General features: G+C 51.7%; 1 protein-coding gene across 1 annotated transcript in view; it reads left to right on the top strand.

Moving 5' to 3' along the window:
- Positions 1-18,705, top strand: part of GALNT18 (polypeptide N-acetylgalactosaminyltransferase 18) — a 339,877-nt gene that overhangs the window by 317,206 nt on the left and 3,966 nt on the right. The window contains exon 10 of the mRNA XM_044258833.1: positions 8,097-8,261. Within this exon, the coding sequence (XP_044114768.1) occupies positions 8,097-8,261 (165 nt within the window). The remainder of the gene's footprint in view (positions 1-8,096; positions 8,262-18,705) is intronic.

The raw sequence follows: 18,705 nt of genomic DNA, 5'->3' as shown, positions 1-18,705 counted from the left end.
TTCCAATCCCAGCAACGGTGCCAAGCAGCTGCTGGCCTGGCCATCCTGGCTCAGGTGCATAGTGAGAGGTGGAAATCAGGCCTCGCTTCATCTTTTTTGTTCAGTCTTATGCCCAAAGACAGCACCCTGGCCCAAAGCTCACTTTTCCCCCCTGTCCCCTAGACAGACCCACAGAAGGGGCTGTATAGCCTCTAGCCCCAGCTCCCTTTCCAGGCCCTCTGGATGGCTGTGACTCAAAGAGCCTGAGAATTCCTCGATGAGCTGGCAGGTGGAAGGTCAGTCGATCTACGTCCCAGGGTGCCATCAACTCTTCAGCCCTGAGCTGTGTTTCCAGTCTCATCTCCCCACCCCCGGGGGGACTCTTTCTCCCCAAAATGGCAAGGTAGTGCCAAGCCTCCTGTCTTTGTTTGTCCTTCCCCTTCGAACAGCGGCCCCTCATCCTACTCCGTCATCTGGGCACCCCACTCTCCTCCTAGGCTGTTCTCCAAACTCACCACTCACAGCCCAGCTCCGGGGAGAGCACATCACCCCAGCTCCGGCCCCTCCAGTGCTCTGACCTGCTCTGACTCCGCTCTAAGCCTGGCTGTGAGGCTCTTCTCTTCCCTTTTTGTATGTCTGTCTCCCCACCTGGCTCCCCGGGGGCACCCCTGTCTTGCTCTTCTCTGCTCCCCGGTGCCCGCTCTGGCTACACCCCAGTGGGCACGATGGAATGTTTGCTGAATTAAACCAGATTGTCTATTGGCTATGTGTGGGGAGGGCCTGTTACTTACTTACTTACACACACACACACACACACACACACACACACAGGGCTCGGGTCCTTAGCTTCTCCTATTCCCTTCCACCCGGGAAATGCTCTCACAATGGGGAGCTCTGAGCTGGGGACCTTGCTCTCCTTCACAACTCTGGCAAACAGAAAGGTTTATAAATGTTTTCCTTCCCTTAATGTACCTGGTTCTGTGCTTAGTGAACAGAAGATCATTTTGGAAATGACTCCCCTTCACTCCTGATTTAGCATCCGTGCCCTGCGGTGCTCCGCGCTATAACTAACCTCTGTGTCGAGGGGTTAATGACCAGTAACCAAACCCTTAAATCAGCCTGCCCTCTCTGCAGAGGGGCCAGCAGCTCATTCTTGGTAAGGAGGACAAAGAGCCCATTTCTAGCACATATTACAGATGTCCGCAGTCACTACTCTAAATTGAGATTGAATAAGGCCAGCCTCGGCTCTTTCTCCGTACCCCCTGACCCCAACACACACACACCATGCAGGTCTGGGCCCTGCCAGCCATTTCCATGAATCCTTACCCACAGGCCCACTGGCTGTGCCGACTCAGAGGCCAGGGCGTTGAGACTGGGCAGCTGGACCAGGAGATCCTTCTCTACTGAGTCCCTTCCTGCCTTGTCCTTGCCCTATATCTCCTGCAGCCAGACCAGGGGCCAGCAATGTTATAATCCTCACAATTGCACTTTACAGGTCAGGAAACTGAGGCCCAGAGTGGCTTCCCACCTACAAAGTGAGGGTAGGGGTGCCGAGTGGAAACCCAGGTCCACCTGACTCTATCCCACTAGACCAGTGGTCCTCAAACGTTCTCATGCATCCGACTTACCTGGAGGGCTTGTTAAAACACAAACTCCTGGGCTCTGCTCAGTTTCTGATTTAGCAGGTCTGGGGTTGGGCTTAAAATGCGTACTTCCATCACGTTCCTAGATGATGCTGGGACCGCACTTTGAGAACTGTTCTCCTAAACAATGGTGCTTCCTAACCCCTTGGCTGCCCTCATCAGAGTCTTGCAAACCGTACCCCTGCCAGTGGGGTTCCCCCTTGGCCCCAAGATGAGAGGGAGGCTTGGAATCCAGAAGGTTCTAGGTGCTGTCCCAATGTTTCCTCCCCGGGCTGCACAGAATATCCTTAATACAGCTAATTTTCAACCTTGGTTGCACATTGGAATCACCTGGAAACAGACCCATACCTAGGGCTCACCTGCTAAGAGTTTTAAAGCTCCCCAGGTGATTCAACTGTGTGACCAAGGTAGAGAGCACTGCCTTCCCTTGCTTGCATTCCGAAGTATGTCCCTTTGATCCCTCCATTCTCCTTGACTTCATTTGCTCCCAGATCTTTCTTCTCTTCCAAAGCCCAGCACCCATCCCCTCCTCCCAGAAGCCCGGCCATGCAGTGGTCTAGCCCACAGATCCAGGGATCTTTGCCACCAATCCCACATTCTGATACTTTGTAATCTAGCCATTGTTTGTGATTTTCAACCCTTACGCTATCACTCCCCTGGTATATCCCCACCGTACCTACCCCCACAGAGGACTGGGCTCTGAAACCTTTTGGGCTACAACAATGGTACAGATCTCCTGCAAGTTTCCAAAGAAATGACCTCGAGGACCCTGCTTCCCCCTGGGTCACTGTCCCCATGAAAGCGCACTGCAAATAGAGTAGTTTCTTGCCTGTAGTAGGTTCTAGAGCCTTTTGTTAAAAGTGCCCCACCATGACTTCCCTCCTTCCACCACCTCTGCACTCTCCAGGCTCAAGAAGGTTTGCTGCCCCTTCTCCCAATGAGAGAGTGTCTCTGAATGTCTCTACCTTATTTTTCAAGGGGGCCCACTTCATAGGCCATCAGTGTTACCCAGGAAATATCACTTAATGAAGGAGATTAAAGCTGCCCCAAATCCACATGCCCCTTGTTTGGAAGAGGGCAGGGATTTCTGTTGCACCTTGGAACCCTGTTATCATGTCATTTAACCAACCCCACTGTGCTCCTGATTTGCCTGGGGAGCCCTCCACCCTCTCCCCCTACCTGTCTCGGCCTCTGCTCTGGTGGAGGCCCTGCTAAGGGCTGGGGGAGACAAGACCATCTGGGATGCTCAACCCAGGACTGGGAGCAAGGCCCTGAGTCAGCAAGGTCTCAGCCTTCCCTGGAAGCTCCCCCAGGCAGGAGAGGAGACAGCAGCCTCCTGCCTCTCTACCCCGGGAAGGTCTGCATACCCTCTTAGCCTCAGTTTCCCTATCCTTACAAATGGGAGGTGACCACAGATATGGACAGTAGCTGGCAGACAGGTGTACTAAACTCTGTTCCTTCTCCTCTCCCTCTTCCCTTCCTGGGCAGCTCCAGGGGCCAGTGGCCGTGTCTGTCCATGTGATGCTATCGGATGTGGGTTTGGGGCAGATCTCATGGGAGGCCATACCTGTCTCTGGTGGAGGCCAGTCCCCGCTCCACACCTGCCAGGCAGAGAAAGGGGAGTGGAGGACAGCCGGCAAGGCTCTGTCCAGGGGCCCACCTGCATCCTGTGGGTTGGGGGCCTTTGCTTATCCAGGAGATGAAGTGATAGAGCGAGGGGTACCTCTGACCCTGGGGGTCTTTGTGTGACCTTGGCTCCATGGCCCCCCAGGGCAGAAGTATGCACCCAGGGGCGCCGTGTTCTCCCCAGTTGGCTATCCCGCTCAGCCACTCATGGTGACTCCTGCTCCCAGCGTGAGGAAGGGGAGAATTCCACTGCTGTGAGCCCTAAGACATGGAAGTTTTTGTTCAGTCCCCTGCCAGGGCCTTTTCTCTTTTCCCTGCAAGCATCAGAATGAAATGCCCAGATGAGGTTTAAAGCCCTGTCCAGGTGAATGGGAGTGCATGGGAAATGAGTAGGTCTGTCATTTGCAGCTGAGGAAGAACGGAGTGGTAGGGATATCTTTTCTATATATCCTCCACCCCACCTGGGGCGGGGAGGCTTGTGAAACATCCCCGGGCAAGCTCTGGCTCACACTCCGCCACTGATGGGAGTTACTGGGAAAATGTCACTTCTTACACTCTTGTATCACAGGTGTTTTGGTACAAGGCCCTCCAGCCCTCTGCTGCTTCCTTAGTCCTCTCTCAGAGCTCAAGTGGCTCACCATGGGAAGCTTCCTAAGCTAGCCTCCTTGCCTCAACCCCGACCCCTCGGCCTGGCTGCTGGTGCTGCAGGGACGCAGGGGAGGCAGGGGAGCAGGTGAGTGGTCACCGGTGTGGCTCTGGACTCACACTGCCTCCATGTAAATCTCAGCTATTCCACCTGTGAGACTTTTACCCAATGTCGCGTGCCTCAGTTTCCCCATCTCCAAGACAGGGATCATTGCAGCTCCTACCTCCTAGAGTTGTTTTAGGAGTCCGTGGGATAAGGCATGCTTATCGCTTTGTGTCTGGCCCAGAGTAGGAGCTGAACACATTACAAGTTTTGTTACCAGCCACCTAAGGTGGGGGTTCTCCACAACCACCGCATTCAGTGTCCAGAGTCGGAAAAGTCTCTGCTGCTGGGCAGGGGCTGTCCTGTATATCATAGGAGGCTGAACAGCGAACTCAGAGGTCCCTGACCTCTACCCCCTGGACGCCGGTAGCAGCGTCCCTCCCCTCCATCAAGACAACCTCAGATGTCTCCAGACATTGCAGATCCCCCCCTGGTTAGCCAGACTGCCCCTCTCTGGGAGCCACAGCTCTGAGTCATTTCTTGCTAAAATCTTCCAGGTTGCCCATGACTCAGAAAGCCCAGCCCCGCTGGTACTAAAAGTGGGGCATCTTGTAGGAAACGGTTTCCCCTCTTTTGTGTTCAGGCCATTTACCGGTTCGGTCCACTGCCGGCGGGACTTCTGAGGGATTGGAGGGAGGAAGGCAGAGCCTCTGCCGAATCACAGAGCCTCTGCCTCTACCAAATCGCTCTCTCTGATCCGCCAGCTTGGTGGCTCTGCCCCCAAGAGGCACTTTTGTGTTTGCTTTTCAGTAACAAACAACTATCTGTCCCTATTAGGATTTGCCCAGCCTCTGGAGCAATAAGCAGGTCCAGTGACAGCCAAACCAGGTAGTAAGAGCACACCAGGCTCTCAGAGCGTCTCCCCCAGGCACTTCTGGAAGCTGAGTGAACAAAACTGATTTCTGCCATTACCTGGGCAGCCGCTTGTGTCTACAGAAACTGGCCTGGAGACGGCCGTCAAGCCCTGGTGACAGGGATGAAGGAAGGGGAGGGGTGTATCAGTAACTGCTTCCTGGCAGTCCTGGTCGGGCAGCCCACACTCCCGAGCCTCAGGAAATCTGGGTCCTGGGGTGCAGGGTGACAAAGAGCTGCCCCGTGTCCTGAGGACAGAACGTGGTTGCATGCCACGCAAGGGCATAAACCGCTCTGTACTCTTGGAGAGAGGCCCGGGTGGCAGGCGGGGGCTCTAGGCTTCGGCACATTCACAGAAGCCTTTCTGGAGGTGGTGAGTTTTTATTTCTCTTTTCAAAGTACCAAGAGTCGGGAGAGGTCAGTGGAGGAAGCAGAAACAATGCTCATATTAGTGTGATTAGAGCCATTATTTCCTGATATGTTAGTTTCCCCATCTTGGCTGTTGGATCCTCCAGGGGAGGGAGCATGGCTCTCTCATCTCTGTTATCTTCAGATCTCAACTTAGAAATTGCTGGATGGATGGAGGGTGGGTGGAGGGTGGATGGATGGATGGATTCGATGCCTAACAGCATCTATTTAACTTCCTAAATCCTGACCTCATATTTTCCATCACCTCCAATAAACCGGAAGCCACAGCAGGTCATCGGCTTTCCTTGGTGGTGAACCGGAAACCCAGGCCACACAATGGAGAGTCCCTTACCCAATATAGGTGTTGAATAGGCTCCTCTTGCCTCTGTTCCCGTCACATTTCCACACTGAAGCTAGGCATTCCACATTTGGCCTGGGCTCAGAACTTTGATCACTATGATTCCTCACCTCTATTATGGGAAAAATCAGTCATCTTAGTAATTTAATGCCAATTTCCATGGATTCGCCAAATCTGATAACTTATAAGATTATCTGAGTGTCTCCTCTTCATCTCTCCAGATCTACTCTCCATCTTTCCCCTTCTACCCTAGGAGGCTGAATTTATGGAATGTTTCAATGGGCTCTCATGTTCTTTGGCTTCCAGCTGGGTTCTACCAATGGGCTGACCCAGAAAAAGAACAGAGTGGGGAGGGGAGAGTAAATTTGAAGTGTTTATTCACCACCACTCGCCATTATCCCCAAGCCCCTCCCACCCTGAAGCCTTCTTGCAAGTCAACCCTCTCTCTGTAACTTTTCTATTACAGAGTCTTGTAACTGCTCTCTTCTCTCATCCCTTTGGGTCTGGGAGTGGTAACAGCTCCATGTTATTATCCTCAGGGAACTATACAATCTCTGTGGTTCCCTTACATCCTACTCACACCATGGAGCATTATGCCTTTATTATACCCTCCTTGGATTCTACGACCCTGAGTGTGTCATTTGTTTCCTGTTGGGGCCTTGACTCATACACTGGCCTGAGGCTCTTCTTAGTCTGAAGGGTAGCCCCGCCTGCCTCTCCATGCCCTCCCTGGACTTCCAAGGGTCAGGAAGAACATGCCCCCCAAGAACCACCCCTTACTTCCTTCCCTGCACTGCCCTTCTCACCCCACAGTCCCTTTTTTGTCATGTACTCATGTTTAAAAGTCCTTGTCAACCACCCTCTTCTATTAAAACAAGAAATGACTTATTTTATCATTTGGAATGAATCAAAAATATTTACCAGTGTGAATTGTTTAATATACGAAGATAATAAGAGGGCCCACCCTATCTTTAACCTCAAGCAAAGAAATATACTATCTCAATTTGCCCATGGGGCCTAATCTTAAGGGGAGGGGATGTTAATTTCTTTAGTAACATGAAGAGAAAAGCTCACAGAACCCTATGACTTGTCCACTCAGAGCCCTTTCGGGGAACCACTTCACAGTAGTGACTGAAAACTTTGGAGGTCAGAGATCATGTGGCCTTCCTCTAGACCACGGCTAGTAATCTACAGCCCATGCACAGCCCTTGTTATTGTAAATGAAGCATCCTCAGAGCACAGCCATCGTTTACATATTGTCTGTGGCTGTGTTCAGGCTACGATGGCAGAGTTGAGTTTTCAGACAGTATGGCCCTCTGGGCAGAAAAGAGTTAACACAGCAGGCCTGAGTGTGTCCTTTGAAAGATCTGCTTACCATGTTGGCCCTTGACAGGCATCTGAGAACCTGTATTTCAGAAGGGTTAACCATTCCCAGGTGTGTAAGAGTAGCTTACTATGCCCAACCAGACTATACAAATAATAAGGTTTATGCTAAACACCTGCTTTGCTCCTGGGAGTCTGGCATATGGGTATGTACCAGGCAGAGGCTGCCTATGTGGCCAGCCCTGATTAAAAACAAAAAACAAAAAGACAAAACAAACAAACAAACAAACAAAATCCAGCTCAGTTTGTAGAGCTTTCCCAGTAGAAAACATCTCACCTGTGTTGTCTCAACTCCTTGCTGGGGGAATTAAGCACATCCTGTGTGACCTCTAGGAGAGGACCCTGGGGAGCTGGCTCCTGGTTTTCCCCTGACTTTGCCCTATGTGCCTTTTCCCTTTGCTGATAAAACTTATATCCTTTTCCTATAAGAAATCATGACTGTGAGTACAAATATGGGCAGTCCAGGGAGTCCTACTGAATCACCAAATCTGGCAGCGGCCTTAGGGACCACCCAACACACTGCAGAGCCAAAAATATTTTCCACCCGGCCCTTTAAGAAAAAGTTTGCCAACCCTTGCTCTACACAGTTGTAATCTGGATGGAAATTTTATGTTCCATGTCCCGGATCACACAAGACTCTGAACTGCCTAAGGCCTGGCACGGGTCTCTTGCTTCGTATCTACAGGCCAAGCACAAATCTTGTACAAAACATTTATGGAGGGAGGAAATCAGCAAGCCTGCAAATCATGGATCCAAGCCATGTTTTTTAAACTGTGGGTGGTGAAATCAATTTAAAAGTTTATGACCAATGCTTTTCAGGGAAAGAATAGAATGGAAAATACCAGATTGCACTGCCTATGGTAAGAATAAGTTTCGGGTCTCGAAAATTTTGTCTCCGTTCTACACGCGGACCAGAGACTATCCTGGATCAGGATGTAAAAAGCTTTCCTGTCCACTGCAACAGAAAATCGTGTGAAGCCCACAGGCTTGTGTTACCTTTGCCAGCAGCCCAGGGAGCAGTCCAGAGTCCTCCCCTGGACCCTCCCATCTCTCCGACATTAGTCATTACGCTTACCGGAGTTCTTGCCCCGCCCCACAGAACGTGTACTACACCAGCAGTCAGCAGATCCACGTGGGCATCCTGAGCCCCACGGTCGACGACGACGACAACCGGTGCCTGGTGGACGTCAACAGTCGGCCTCGGCTCATCGAGTGCAGTTACGCCAAAGCCAAGAGAATGAAGCTCCACTGGCAGTTCTCTCAGGTAAGAGCCCCCGAGCCGCTGGCGAGAGTAGCCAGAGTGCAGGGCAGGCGGGAAGTCCACAGGGGCCCCAGAGCGTGCGGGGGGGCGGGGGCGGGGGAGGAGGAGGAAGGGGACATGGTGCGGGGAGCCTGTGACTCAGGGCCAGCTCCCGGGATTGTCTGGGGACCTACTCTGGGCCAGGGATTTCGCATCCATGGTTAGCTCACTGTCTCCTAATATTGGCTCTAAAGGGGAAATTGTTGTTGTTGTTTTTACTATCATTTTATTTAATTCGTAGACATAAGGAAACAGGCTCAGAGGGAGGGAGTCACCTGCCCAAAGTCACCCAGTAAGGAGCAGGGCTGGGACTTAGACTCTGGCCACTCTGACTTTAAACCCTTACCTTTCTCCTCCACACATTCTCTCTCCCTAGATGAAGCCCAGTGTCCCAGGTGTAGACAGGGCTGAGGCATCCCTGACCCATGCCCCACTCTGCTGTGATGGTCTTGTTCTAGGAGAGAAGGCTTCCTCAAAGGGCATGTGGACACAGCACTCCCGTGTTAAGTCTCCATGAGTTCTAAGGCCCATATTTGACTCCTTACCCTCCGTTGACCCGATTATAAAATGTAGCCCAAAGATCAAGAGGCCCAACTGGAGACAGCCCACAGTGACCCCACTTTGAAGAGAACTTTTGCCTCAGCCCAGAGGCACCCAGCCCCCAGGGCATCTGCTAAGTTAGGGCTGGTCTCCCTCAATAGGCAGGGACACCCACCACCCAGGGGGTGCAGAGGAAGTGTTCAGAACAGGAAGTGAGGAATCCGCCTCGCTCTCAGGCATCGGGGACTGTATGTGGGGGATGCCTCCAGGGAAGTCAGAAAGGGAATGTGTGTATTTGTGGGACTGAGTGGCAGGACTCCAACCCAAGCTTCCCAGCAAGCTGCTCCTGCCCTGGGGAGGAGGCTCTTAGGGGCTGGAAGAGGCTGTGTAGTTACTCTCCCCTGGTGGGAGGGGCAGGGAAGTGGGGGCCCCAGCCACGCCATATTCCACGGGTATGGGCAGCCTTGGGCCTCTCACCTGGGTATGTACAACCAGAGGACTGAGTAGGGTCCTAGATGAGGAGTGGGAACGTCAAGACTGAGTTCATAACAAGGTCATAAATTTAGGGGCTATTTGGAGAGCAAGAGCCCCGCCGAGGGTTTTGTGACCCTGGGACAGCACCTGCTGGGGAGCAGAACAGGGAGCCAAATGGGCTTCTGGGGGCAGGTAGGAGATGCGTGTGGCCACTCGGAGTCTCGGCTGGGTCTGCAGCGGTACTCCTTCCTGTTCACGTGACCTTCGCCGAGCATTGTAAACTGTAAATATCCGTCCCTGTAAGAGCAATAGCCAGCCTTCACGGAGTGCTCCCTAAGTGCCCGACTCTGTAAGCGGGGGACACCTCGCCGCTCAGTTAAGCCTCACCACAGCTGCGCATGCAGGGACCATCCCCCCGCGTTCCACGGGAGAAAACACAGACGCAAATATGGTAAATACCAGGCCAGCATGGTCCTGGGGGTGCCTGTCCACACGTTATTTTACATTCTCCTCTACTTCCAGTCGGGGCATGTTTGTAGCGGCACCTGGGAGAAGGTCAGGGTCAGGGCTGAGGTTGGAGAACATGGGGCACAGCTTCCTCATGGCTCCCTCTCTCTGGCTGAAACACCTGTCTCACCTCCATGGTCTGCCTTTGTCACCTGTCCCCTCAGGCTGTGTAGTCCTGAGTGACATGTACCGCGGCTACATTTCCCTTGTGGCTCTCCTTTACAAGGAGAGGCCGAGAGAGGGCCGGCAGCATAGGATCAGGGACACAGGCTGGGTGCGTGCTCTGTGGCGAAGCGGCTGTCCTTTCCCAGCTCAGGCTAGAGGCCACATATGAAAGATAGAGGCCACATGCCTGCATCCTGGAGGCAACAGAGAAAAAGGGACCTGTGGGCCCCCAGGAAGGTGAGTGGGACTGACTTTGCCAAGGTGAGAGGGAGATCGTCCTGTCCGGAGGCTCTGTGCTGGGGCTTACGTCAGGCCACTCGCTGCTGCCTTCAGCCAGGCCTGCTGGGCCCCTGGGAACCAGGAAGGAAATGGCGCAGGGAGGTGGTGGGTGGGGCTGAGGGCCTTCCAGAAGAGACCGTATTTCACCTTGAAGAGTGTGTAGGAGCTTGCGCCATATGAAAGTAGAGAAGGGTGTTCCACGGAGAGGGAACAGCATGCACAAAAGCTGTGGAGCCTCAAACCCCAGCTGTGTTCAGGGAGCTGTGGAGAGCCAGGTGTGGCCGGGACCTGCAGGGCCCGGGGGTGGGGCACGGTAGCAGCAGATGAGCCTGGAAGAGCAGCTGGGCCAGGTCATGGACACCGTGGGCCTGGAGTTTATGGGAGTGAAAATGGAGAGCAGGGGACTGGCCTATTTAGGTGCGGACTTTGGAATGCCCCTGTGTCAGAGACTGTGGAGTTGAATGGAAAGGGGGAGATTGTAGAAGGGTCTTGGGGGAGAGGCAGGAAGAAAAACTAGCAGGAGGCTGAAATGCAGTTTGAACATGTAGCCATTCCCTCCTCCCCTCTTCTCCGTGAGTGACCCCGGGATGCTTAGGGCCCTGCCTGGCCACCAAGATCTCCTCGTGGGGCAAGGTCTGAGGCTGCCCCAGGGAGCCCAGCTTCTGGTGGTATGGGCTGGGCAGCTTGACAGGTGTGGCTGGGAGGCCTCTAATGGACAAGTAAATGCCGCTTCAACTGGCAGGGAGAAGGAGGAGGAGCTCAGGGCTTCTGGAATAGCCCTAGGAGGCCAGGGGCCAGCCAGGCACCTGATGCTCTGGGGATCCTGTGTCACTTGGGTATTCATGCTCTTGAACTGGAGTGAGCTCCCTGACCCCTTTGCAAAGCCTCATTCCTTGGAGGAACTCCAGAATCACCCGGGAAACAGAGCTCGGTAGAGCGTCAGCCTTGGGAAGTGCGGTGTTAGTAAGCCGAGCAGTTCCATATCCAAGACAGTGAAACAAGATAAAGTTCACCTGCCCAAGGTCATGCAGCCGGAGAGATGGAGCTCGAGTTCAAATAGGCTGGCTGCGCCCGAACCCAGGCTGCTTCACAGCCCAGCCCCATGCACGGCACGTAGGCCTTTTTTCCAACCCTCCCAGACAGACATGCCCCAAGGCTCAGGCTGAGGTGACTCCTCTCCCTTTCCAGAGGCCTCGGTGGTTCTGGCTGGCCATCAGCTCCTCTGTCCATCCCTGACTGGGGCAAACAAAGGAACATATCCCTAAAAGAGGCATCCTCAAGGCAAAGACACCCCCAAATCCAGCTCTTTCCTTTCCTCATCTCAGTGCGTGGCCTGGAACAGGCAGCCTCACGTGACTCCTACTTGAAAGGACACGGTGACCAGCAAAGCAGGCAGTGTTTGGACGTGGAATCCTGGAGCCTGGGCAGTTTTCAGCCACTTACACATATATCCAATTAAACTCTCAGAGTGCTTTGGCAGCCCCATCTTTGGTCCTCCTCCCAAGAAGAACTCTTTGGAAATCACATTTTTAAATCCCTAATTTGCAAACCCAGAGCAGCCACTCTCGCTTGATATTTTAAAGATTAATGTATGTGAAATTTTTGTTTAAGGCAAAACAACTGATATTTGTCAAGCAACCTGGAATCTGTCCACAAGCCCTCACAGGTTAGGAACTACTGTTGACAAGGCCGGCAGAGGCTGGAAGCCTCTTGCGTGATTAAATCATGTGCTTGGGCTAATTCTCTTGCAACAGGTTTTAATCTTTGCAAATTACATAGAGACCCTACCAAGTAGAATGATCGGGTGCAGAAGTTGGGCTGAAAGAAGCTTTTGCTGGTGCATCTCAAATCTCTTTTTTGGTTTCACATTCTGCATTATTTACTCTCCTGAGGGCTGCATTTAAACTCCACAGACATTCAGGCTGAATTAATTTCAAAATAATCTAGTGCATTTCTCCCAGGTTCTCCCACAAAGAAGACAGGCATTTGCATATCTTAGAGTTCCATCTCATACCCTGATTTTCTGTTTAACAAATAAAATGCCTTTCTTCTATCCCCTGCAAGCTCTTCTGAATTTCCGATGCTCAGGATGAATCAGGACAGCGTGAGATACTGACACTGAGCAACCGTGACACTTGATGAAAACATCTCTTGGCAATGCTGATGCACGGGGCTTTGATGAGCCATTTTCTGATGATGAACATTCTTTCCTTCAGTCATTCATCAAACATTCATTGAGCACGGGGGTTGGGCAGGAGGGATGCAGATAGGAGGCAGGCACGGCCTCTGCCCTGGAGGAGCTCCTGAGCAGATAAACACGCAACCGAATAGATGATGAGACCAGAAATGAGGGAGGTGTGGTGTGCCAGGACCCCGGCTTGGTGGGCTCCAGGATGGTTTCACATTCAAGGCATCTTTGATCCGGTTCTTGGAAGTGGTAGGACAGTTCCCAGGTGTAAAAAGGGAGAACATCCCATGTCGAGGCTCAGCCTGAGCAAAGGCAAGAAAAAACAGTGCATGTTTGAGGAACAGAAATCCAACGTTGGTGCGGGCGGAACTTGGAATTTCCAAAGGAACATGAGAGAGATCAGATATAAGAGTTAGTCTGGGTGCAGAGAATGGTAATTGTTGAAACCCATGCCAACAAATTCAACTTCACCTTAAAAGCAAAGGGAGGATCCAGGGGCTATCTTAAGCCATGGCTTGCCACGAGGGGGTCTGAATCCCTCTGATACCAGAGTGATGGCTTGCCACGAGGGGGTCTGAATCCCTCTGATACCAGAGTGTAGGATGGACCAAGATAAAAGAGACAGGGAAATATGAGTTAGGGGGCTGACCCATTATTCCCGTGAGAGATGGAGCAGACTCGGTTGTCATGGGGTCATGGAGCCAGATAGTTGTTGGGGGTACTTTGAGACATTGCTGCGGTCTGTTGGAAGTAGTGATGGATGAAATGCAGGGAGTTGGGGGGGGGATTATGCATCCAGGACCACCCTAGGCTTTGGGTTTGCAGAACAGTTGGTGGGCAGCCAGCATCACCCCTCTCAAGGCACACACCTGTGCCTAGAGGGCTAACATTTCCCACATCAACACATGATAGAATTTCAAGACCACCAGACGTCATCATTATTGCCTTCTGCAATTCCTCTAGCTTGTGATTTCTCCTGGTATAAAGAATGTCCTAGACTGATACCTATAAATTATGGAGGCTTTCAATCTTCTGAGAGTATCCCACACACTGAGATTTGGGGGATTCTGAGATTTGGTGATGAAGAGTTAGTGAAAGAGGCCTTTAGTCAGTGAGCCTGGCACCCATGGAAGGAGAGGGAGTAAGCAGAGAACTTTGTGGCAGGACACCTGCCAAGCAACAGAACAGACTGCCTCTCCATGGTAATGAGATGCGCCCTGCCCCGATTACCATTCCTTTGAATGGTGAAGCAAATGCTGGAGCCTTCTCCTCAAGATGCTCGCAATGGGACTCTTGCCACAGGAGGGCTGTTACGATGTGTGTCTTCTAAGGCCCAACCTCCTTAAATTCTACCTACCTACCTAAATGCATGGTTGAAACAATGCAGACTGTTGGACCCAGAAGACCAGAAACATCTCAGCTCTGCCTTCTAATAGCTAAAGGGCTGCCATACACACTGGAAAGCAGTCTAGTCCTGTTGGCTCTGAGTGGGGACTTGCAAATACTGGACAAGTTCAAGAATGATCCAAACTCCTTGTATGAGGGCCACCTTCACCTTACTTTCTGCAATTGTTTTTCCATTATTTTCCACGTCCTTCTCTTCCATCAACCATGACACCAGAGGGCCAGGCTGTCTTACGTGTCCAGGGTCTCCAGCACCTGATGGAGAGCTGAGACAGAGGAGCCCCCCAACATGCTATTAATCGAATGAAGGATTTCCTTCTTTTTTCAAAAAATCCACAGATATTAACCAGAGGCCTCCTGCATACCAGGTCTCAAGACAGGTCTGTGAGAAACCTCAAGATGGACAAAATTTTACCAGTGATTTCTCTCCTTGCACACATGTGTACACACTGAAAAAGGACATTTCAACCTAATAGTCAGAGGCCCCTGTTTAGTTGGAGAAGTCCCTTGTTCCGGCAAAGAACACTTTCAGAGGGTGGTACATCCTACCTGCAAAATGGACATGTGATAAGTGGGGTGCTCAAAATTGTAGGGTGAAAATGTACTTCTTTCTCTAACCTCAGATTTGAAGTAGGGAGGTGGAAATGTACGCATACCGTGCAGACTAGAGTACAAATTGGTGTAAATATTTTTTAAAATGGGGCTTTCATGAAACGTCGGGATATTCAGACTGTATTTCATGCTGCTCCCAGACTGGGGAGTGCACCGTCACACCTCCTGGCTTTTGGGTTCTTTGGTGGCAATGGCAGGAGGGCCCCTCTGGGAGTCCAAGTGCAAATAGATCAGTGTTCCCATGGTTAGCTGTCCCCACACCTGAGCCCCTGTACTCGCCTCATTCTCTGTGAAGTATTTATGCATTTTCCAAATGGGGAACATCAAGGATAACAGCAGAGATGTCTGTTAATGCCAAGAGAGAAGAAATTTTCAAGAGTTTGAGGACACTGCCTGGAAGACAGCTGAGTGCAGAGCCAACCCTCCATGTCCATGATGATTGGCTCTGATTTGTGGGATCTAATTTGATAATTTGATGCAAGACGAGTAACCCACTCAAAAAAAGAACCTAGTTGCAGAACACATTTCCCAGGGAGCATGGCTAATGCTGCCAAAGAATTTCCCAACACGCAAGGAGGAGGAGTCCTTGACTTTTCTCCTGCTCTGATCCCCAGTCGCTGTCAAGAAGTCCGACTTCGAGAACCTTTTGTACTGAAAAGAAAAGACTATAATCGGATATTTTATTATGGCTCTGGAATAAAACACCTTTTCATTTCCATGTCATATGGAGGGGCAAATGTGGAACTGTCCGGTTTTGAAGGACTGTCAGAGCCTTGCGTGGGCCCTAGAAGTTTGTGATTTTCAGTTTACGGCAGTCAGCACCCCCTTCCTCCCACTCATGCTACAGAGATCAGGAGCCAGGAGCAGGTATGACGGCTCAGGTCCCCGCTATTCAGACCTGAGTAAGATTTTTAAATTTATTATCCAACATTTATACGATGCTTACTAGGTGCCACACAGTATTGTAACTGCTTTATAAATAGGACATAACTCCCCACGACAATGCTAGTGGGGACTTTGATTATCCTCATTTTACAGATGAGGAAACTGAGGCACAGAGAGATTAAGTCATTTGTCCAAGGCCAAATCTAGGAATTCTGCCTCTGGGATCCGTGCTCAAAACCACCATCCCGTGGTGCCTTTGTCTTGCCTCTAGAATCTAGAAACCAATGGATAGCTGCAGTGGGCACTTGGTGCTGGAGTCTCCCTGCCAAGCCGGTCACTGGTGTGTGTGAACTGGCTGGATTCCTGCCTCCTCGGCGAGCTCTCTCCAGCCACACTGCTATCTCCGTAACCCCCTTCACCTTGTTTTTTTTTTTTTTTTTTTGGCACTTGATATTGCCATTACCCCGTCTTCCGTCCAATGGACCTTCCCAGCAAATCACAGGCAGACTCTCACTCAGGCACTGGTGAGTCTCCTTTAAGGAAAATAAATGCCAAAGCACTTATTGAATAAATATAGTGTTGAATATTCATAATACAGAAAGACCACTTTCTGTTCAAAAAGACTTAATCCCAGAGTTTCTTAAGCTAGGGCCTACGTCCCACCCATGCTTTGAAGTCTGATTACTAATCATTAACTACTTAACCTGGAAACTCCCAGGCCCACCATGCTTAAAGCCAAAGACCCATGGGCCACTTGCTTGTGGAAAATTCTTTAGAGGCTAGTGGCTCGGGAGCTCTGAAATAAGCAGGGAAGACTGCGGAATACGGGCATCCATCCACACAACCTCCTCTGAACACCTTGGAGGGAAACAGGAGAGCAGCCTGAGCGCTCCGCCCAGGTGTCTAGCCGCTCCTCCTCAGGTCCCGAGTGCAAGTGACAAGCCAGGCCTCATCCTTCCCGGAGAGAAGGTGACAGCTGGTTTGGGGTCCCCCAGCCAGCATCGCCAGCAGCAGCAGCACCTGGGAACTTAAAAAGGCCCATTTCCGGGCCCCATGGCAGACCCAGAAGTGATCCACAGTAAATAAGCCCTCCAGGGACTCTGTCTAATCTGTACCCAACCTATACCCCAGGAGGAACGGGTCTAGTTAAGAAACCTCTAGCTGCCACAGGCACATAGTTGGGGAAACTAAGAGAAGAGATGCATGTCTGCGGAATCTGGGGTCAGCTCCCAGGTGCCTCCCCCGAAGGGGTTCTGAACTGCAGCTCCCCCAGCCCTGCTGTGCACATCGTCAAGGCTCCACGGCAAAACACAAATCCAGAGCCAAGACCAGGAGCAGAGTCCTGCATTTTTGCTTCTACCCACGCGCTTCTCAAGCCCTTCCTAAGGACTACTCCACAGAGGCCCAGAAGGAGAAGGAACGAGGCTGGGGGCTGGGAACCCACCTCTAGGAATTATTATTAGTCTCCTTAATTCTATACATTCAGCTTTTGATTTTTTTAATGCTGTTTCCATATTTAATTCGGTTTCCATTCCAATTAAGCTTTCTGTGTGCTGGAGCATCTCTCCTGCCAGGTTTAATTGCCCTTATTTAAATTCTTTAATTAAAAGTATTGTGTGTTTCCACATCCTGTAGTTGTATGTATTACACAAATAATTTAGTTGACTGGACTGGTAAACCGAGGGACAGTGCCATCCTTGGAGGGCAGGGCCAGCCCCTCAGAGCCGGGGACTGGCCCAGGGACTGCGGGCAGGGCCCCAGCTATGAGGACCAGAGCCCGCACACAGCCTCCCTGCTTACTTCCTTCCTCCAATGCTCAACGCTCCCTGCTCCACACGGCGGCCAGAGTGGACCACTGAACATGTCAGTCCGACCGGCAGTGGCTGGCCCTTGTCACCATATTCAGAGTCAAAGTCCATTCAGTGGCTGTGAGTCCCCACACAACCTGCCCCTACCTCAAGGACCTCTCAGGCCTCATCTCTTGCTCCCTCCCCACATCTGAGCTGCTCCCCAGCCTCTGTGCCATTTTCAGAATTCATCAGGCCTCTGCACTATGGGAGTCTTACTCTGGGGCACAGGGACTGTCCTCTCCTTCGTGCCTTCCCAACGAGGATCACTCTGATTGATGGCTGTCTCGGTGGCTGCCTGTTCACCACTGCTCCCCATCTCCCTTCCCAGGTTGTCTGAGGCCATTCAGGCTACTAGAACATGAAGACCATAGACCGAGAGGCTTAAACAACCAACATTTATTCCTCACAGCTCTGAAGTCTAGGGGGGTCCAAGATCAAGGTGGCAGCGGGCAGTGTCTACTGAGACCCCTCTGCCTGGTCTGCAGGTGTGTGCACCTTTTCACCCATCCTCACACAGCAGAAGGAGACGTCATCTCTCTTGCGTCTCTTCTTATAAGGGTGCTAATCTAGTTCACGAGGACTCCACCCAAGTGGCCAAAGGATGTCCCAAAGGCCCCACCTCCAAATATCATCACATGGGGGATAAGAGCTTCAACACAGGAATTTCAAGGACTCGCATTCAGCCCAGAGCACTGCCCTACATTTTTGTGTATGGCATCATTGCTTTCTAATATACCAGAGAATTGACTCTTTGCTTCCCTTCCTGGAGTATCATCTCTGTGAAGACAAAGATCTTTTCCTGCTTAGTCACTCATGTATCTCCATGACCTGGAACTGTTCCTGGCGCACAGTAGGCTCTCATTAAATCTTGGATGGATGGATGGCTCGTGTGTCTGCAGAGAGCCCTCAAAGGAACTAGCCCAAACTGGCTCCCTAGAGGCTGAAGCCAGGCAAGATGACCTTCCTCCGCCCCAGGCACTGAGGCTCTTGCAGCTCTCAGTGGAGACCGCTGCTTTGAGACAGGCCTGGGGTGGGAGGAATGGTGTGGCACGCCCAGCATGCAGGAACTGTGAATGGGGCTCCCAGCCTGGCTGTACCACTTCCAGACCACGTGACCCTGGGCCTGTGTCCCAACCTTTCAGAGCCACTGTCTCCAATTCTGTGAAGTGGGGATGATTGCCATCTGCACCTGTCTGAGTTCCCATGAGGACCACGTGATACTGGGCCTGGAGGGCATCTGACCCGGCGCTAGGTACCTGGGAAATAGGCACTAACCCTTATTAGCTCCATCTCCACACAGAGCCTGCAGGCAGAGCTGCGAAGAGTAACAGCAGCAGGCCTCTCTCGAGGGTGCTGAGCTTACCAGGAAGAGATCCAATGGAGGAAAGCAAGTTTCCTTTGCCATTGTGGTGAAGAGCATGTGCCCTGAGAGTGGGTGAGAGCCCGGAGTTGATTGAGGGAGACAAGCTGAGGTCCAAGAAGGACGACAGGAGGGAGGCTGGGA

The sequence above is a fragment of the Neovison vison genome, chromosome 7, assembly GCF_020171115.1.
Source record: "Neovison vison isolate M4711 chromosome 7, ASM_NN_V1, whole genome shotgun sequence".
In the NCBI taxonomy this organism is placed as follows: Eukaryota; Metazoa; Chordata; class Mammalia; order Carnivora; family Mustelidae; genus Neogale; species Neogale vison.
This window is presented reverse-complemented; position numbering and strand designations above follow the sequence as displayed.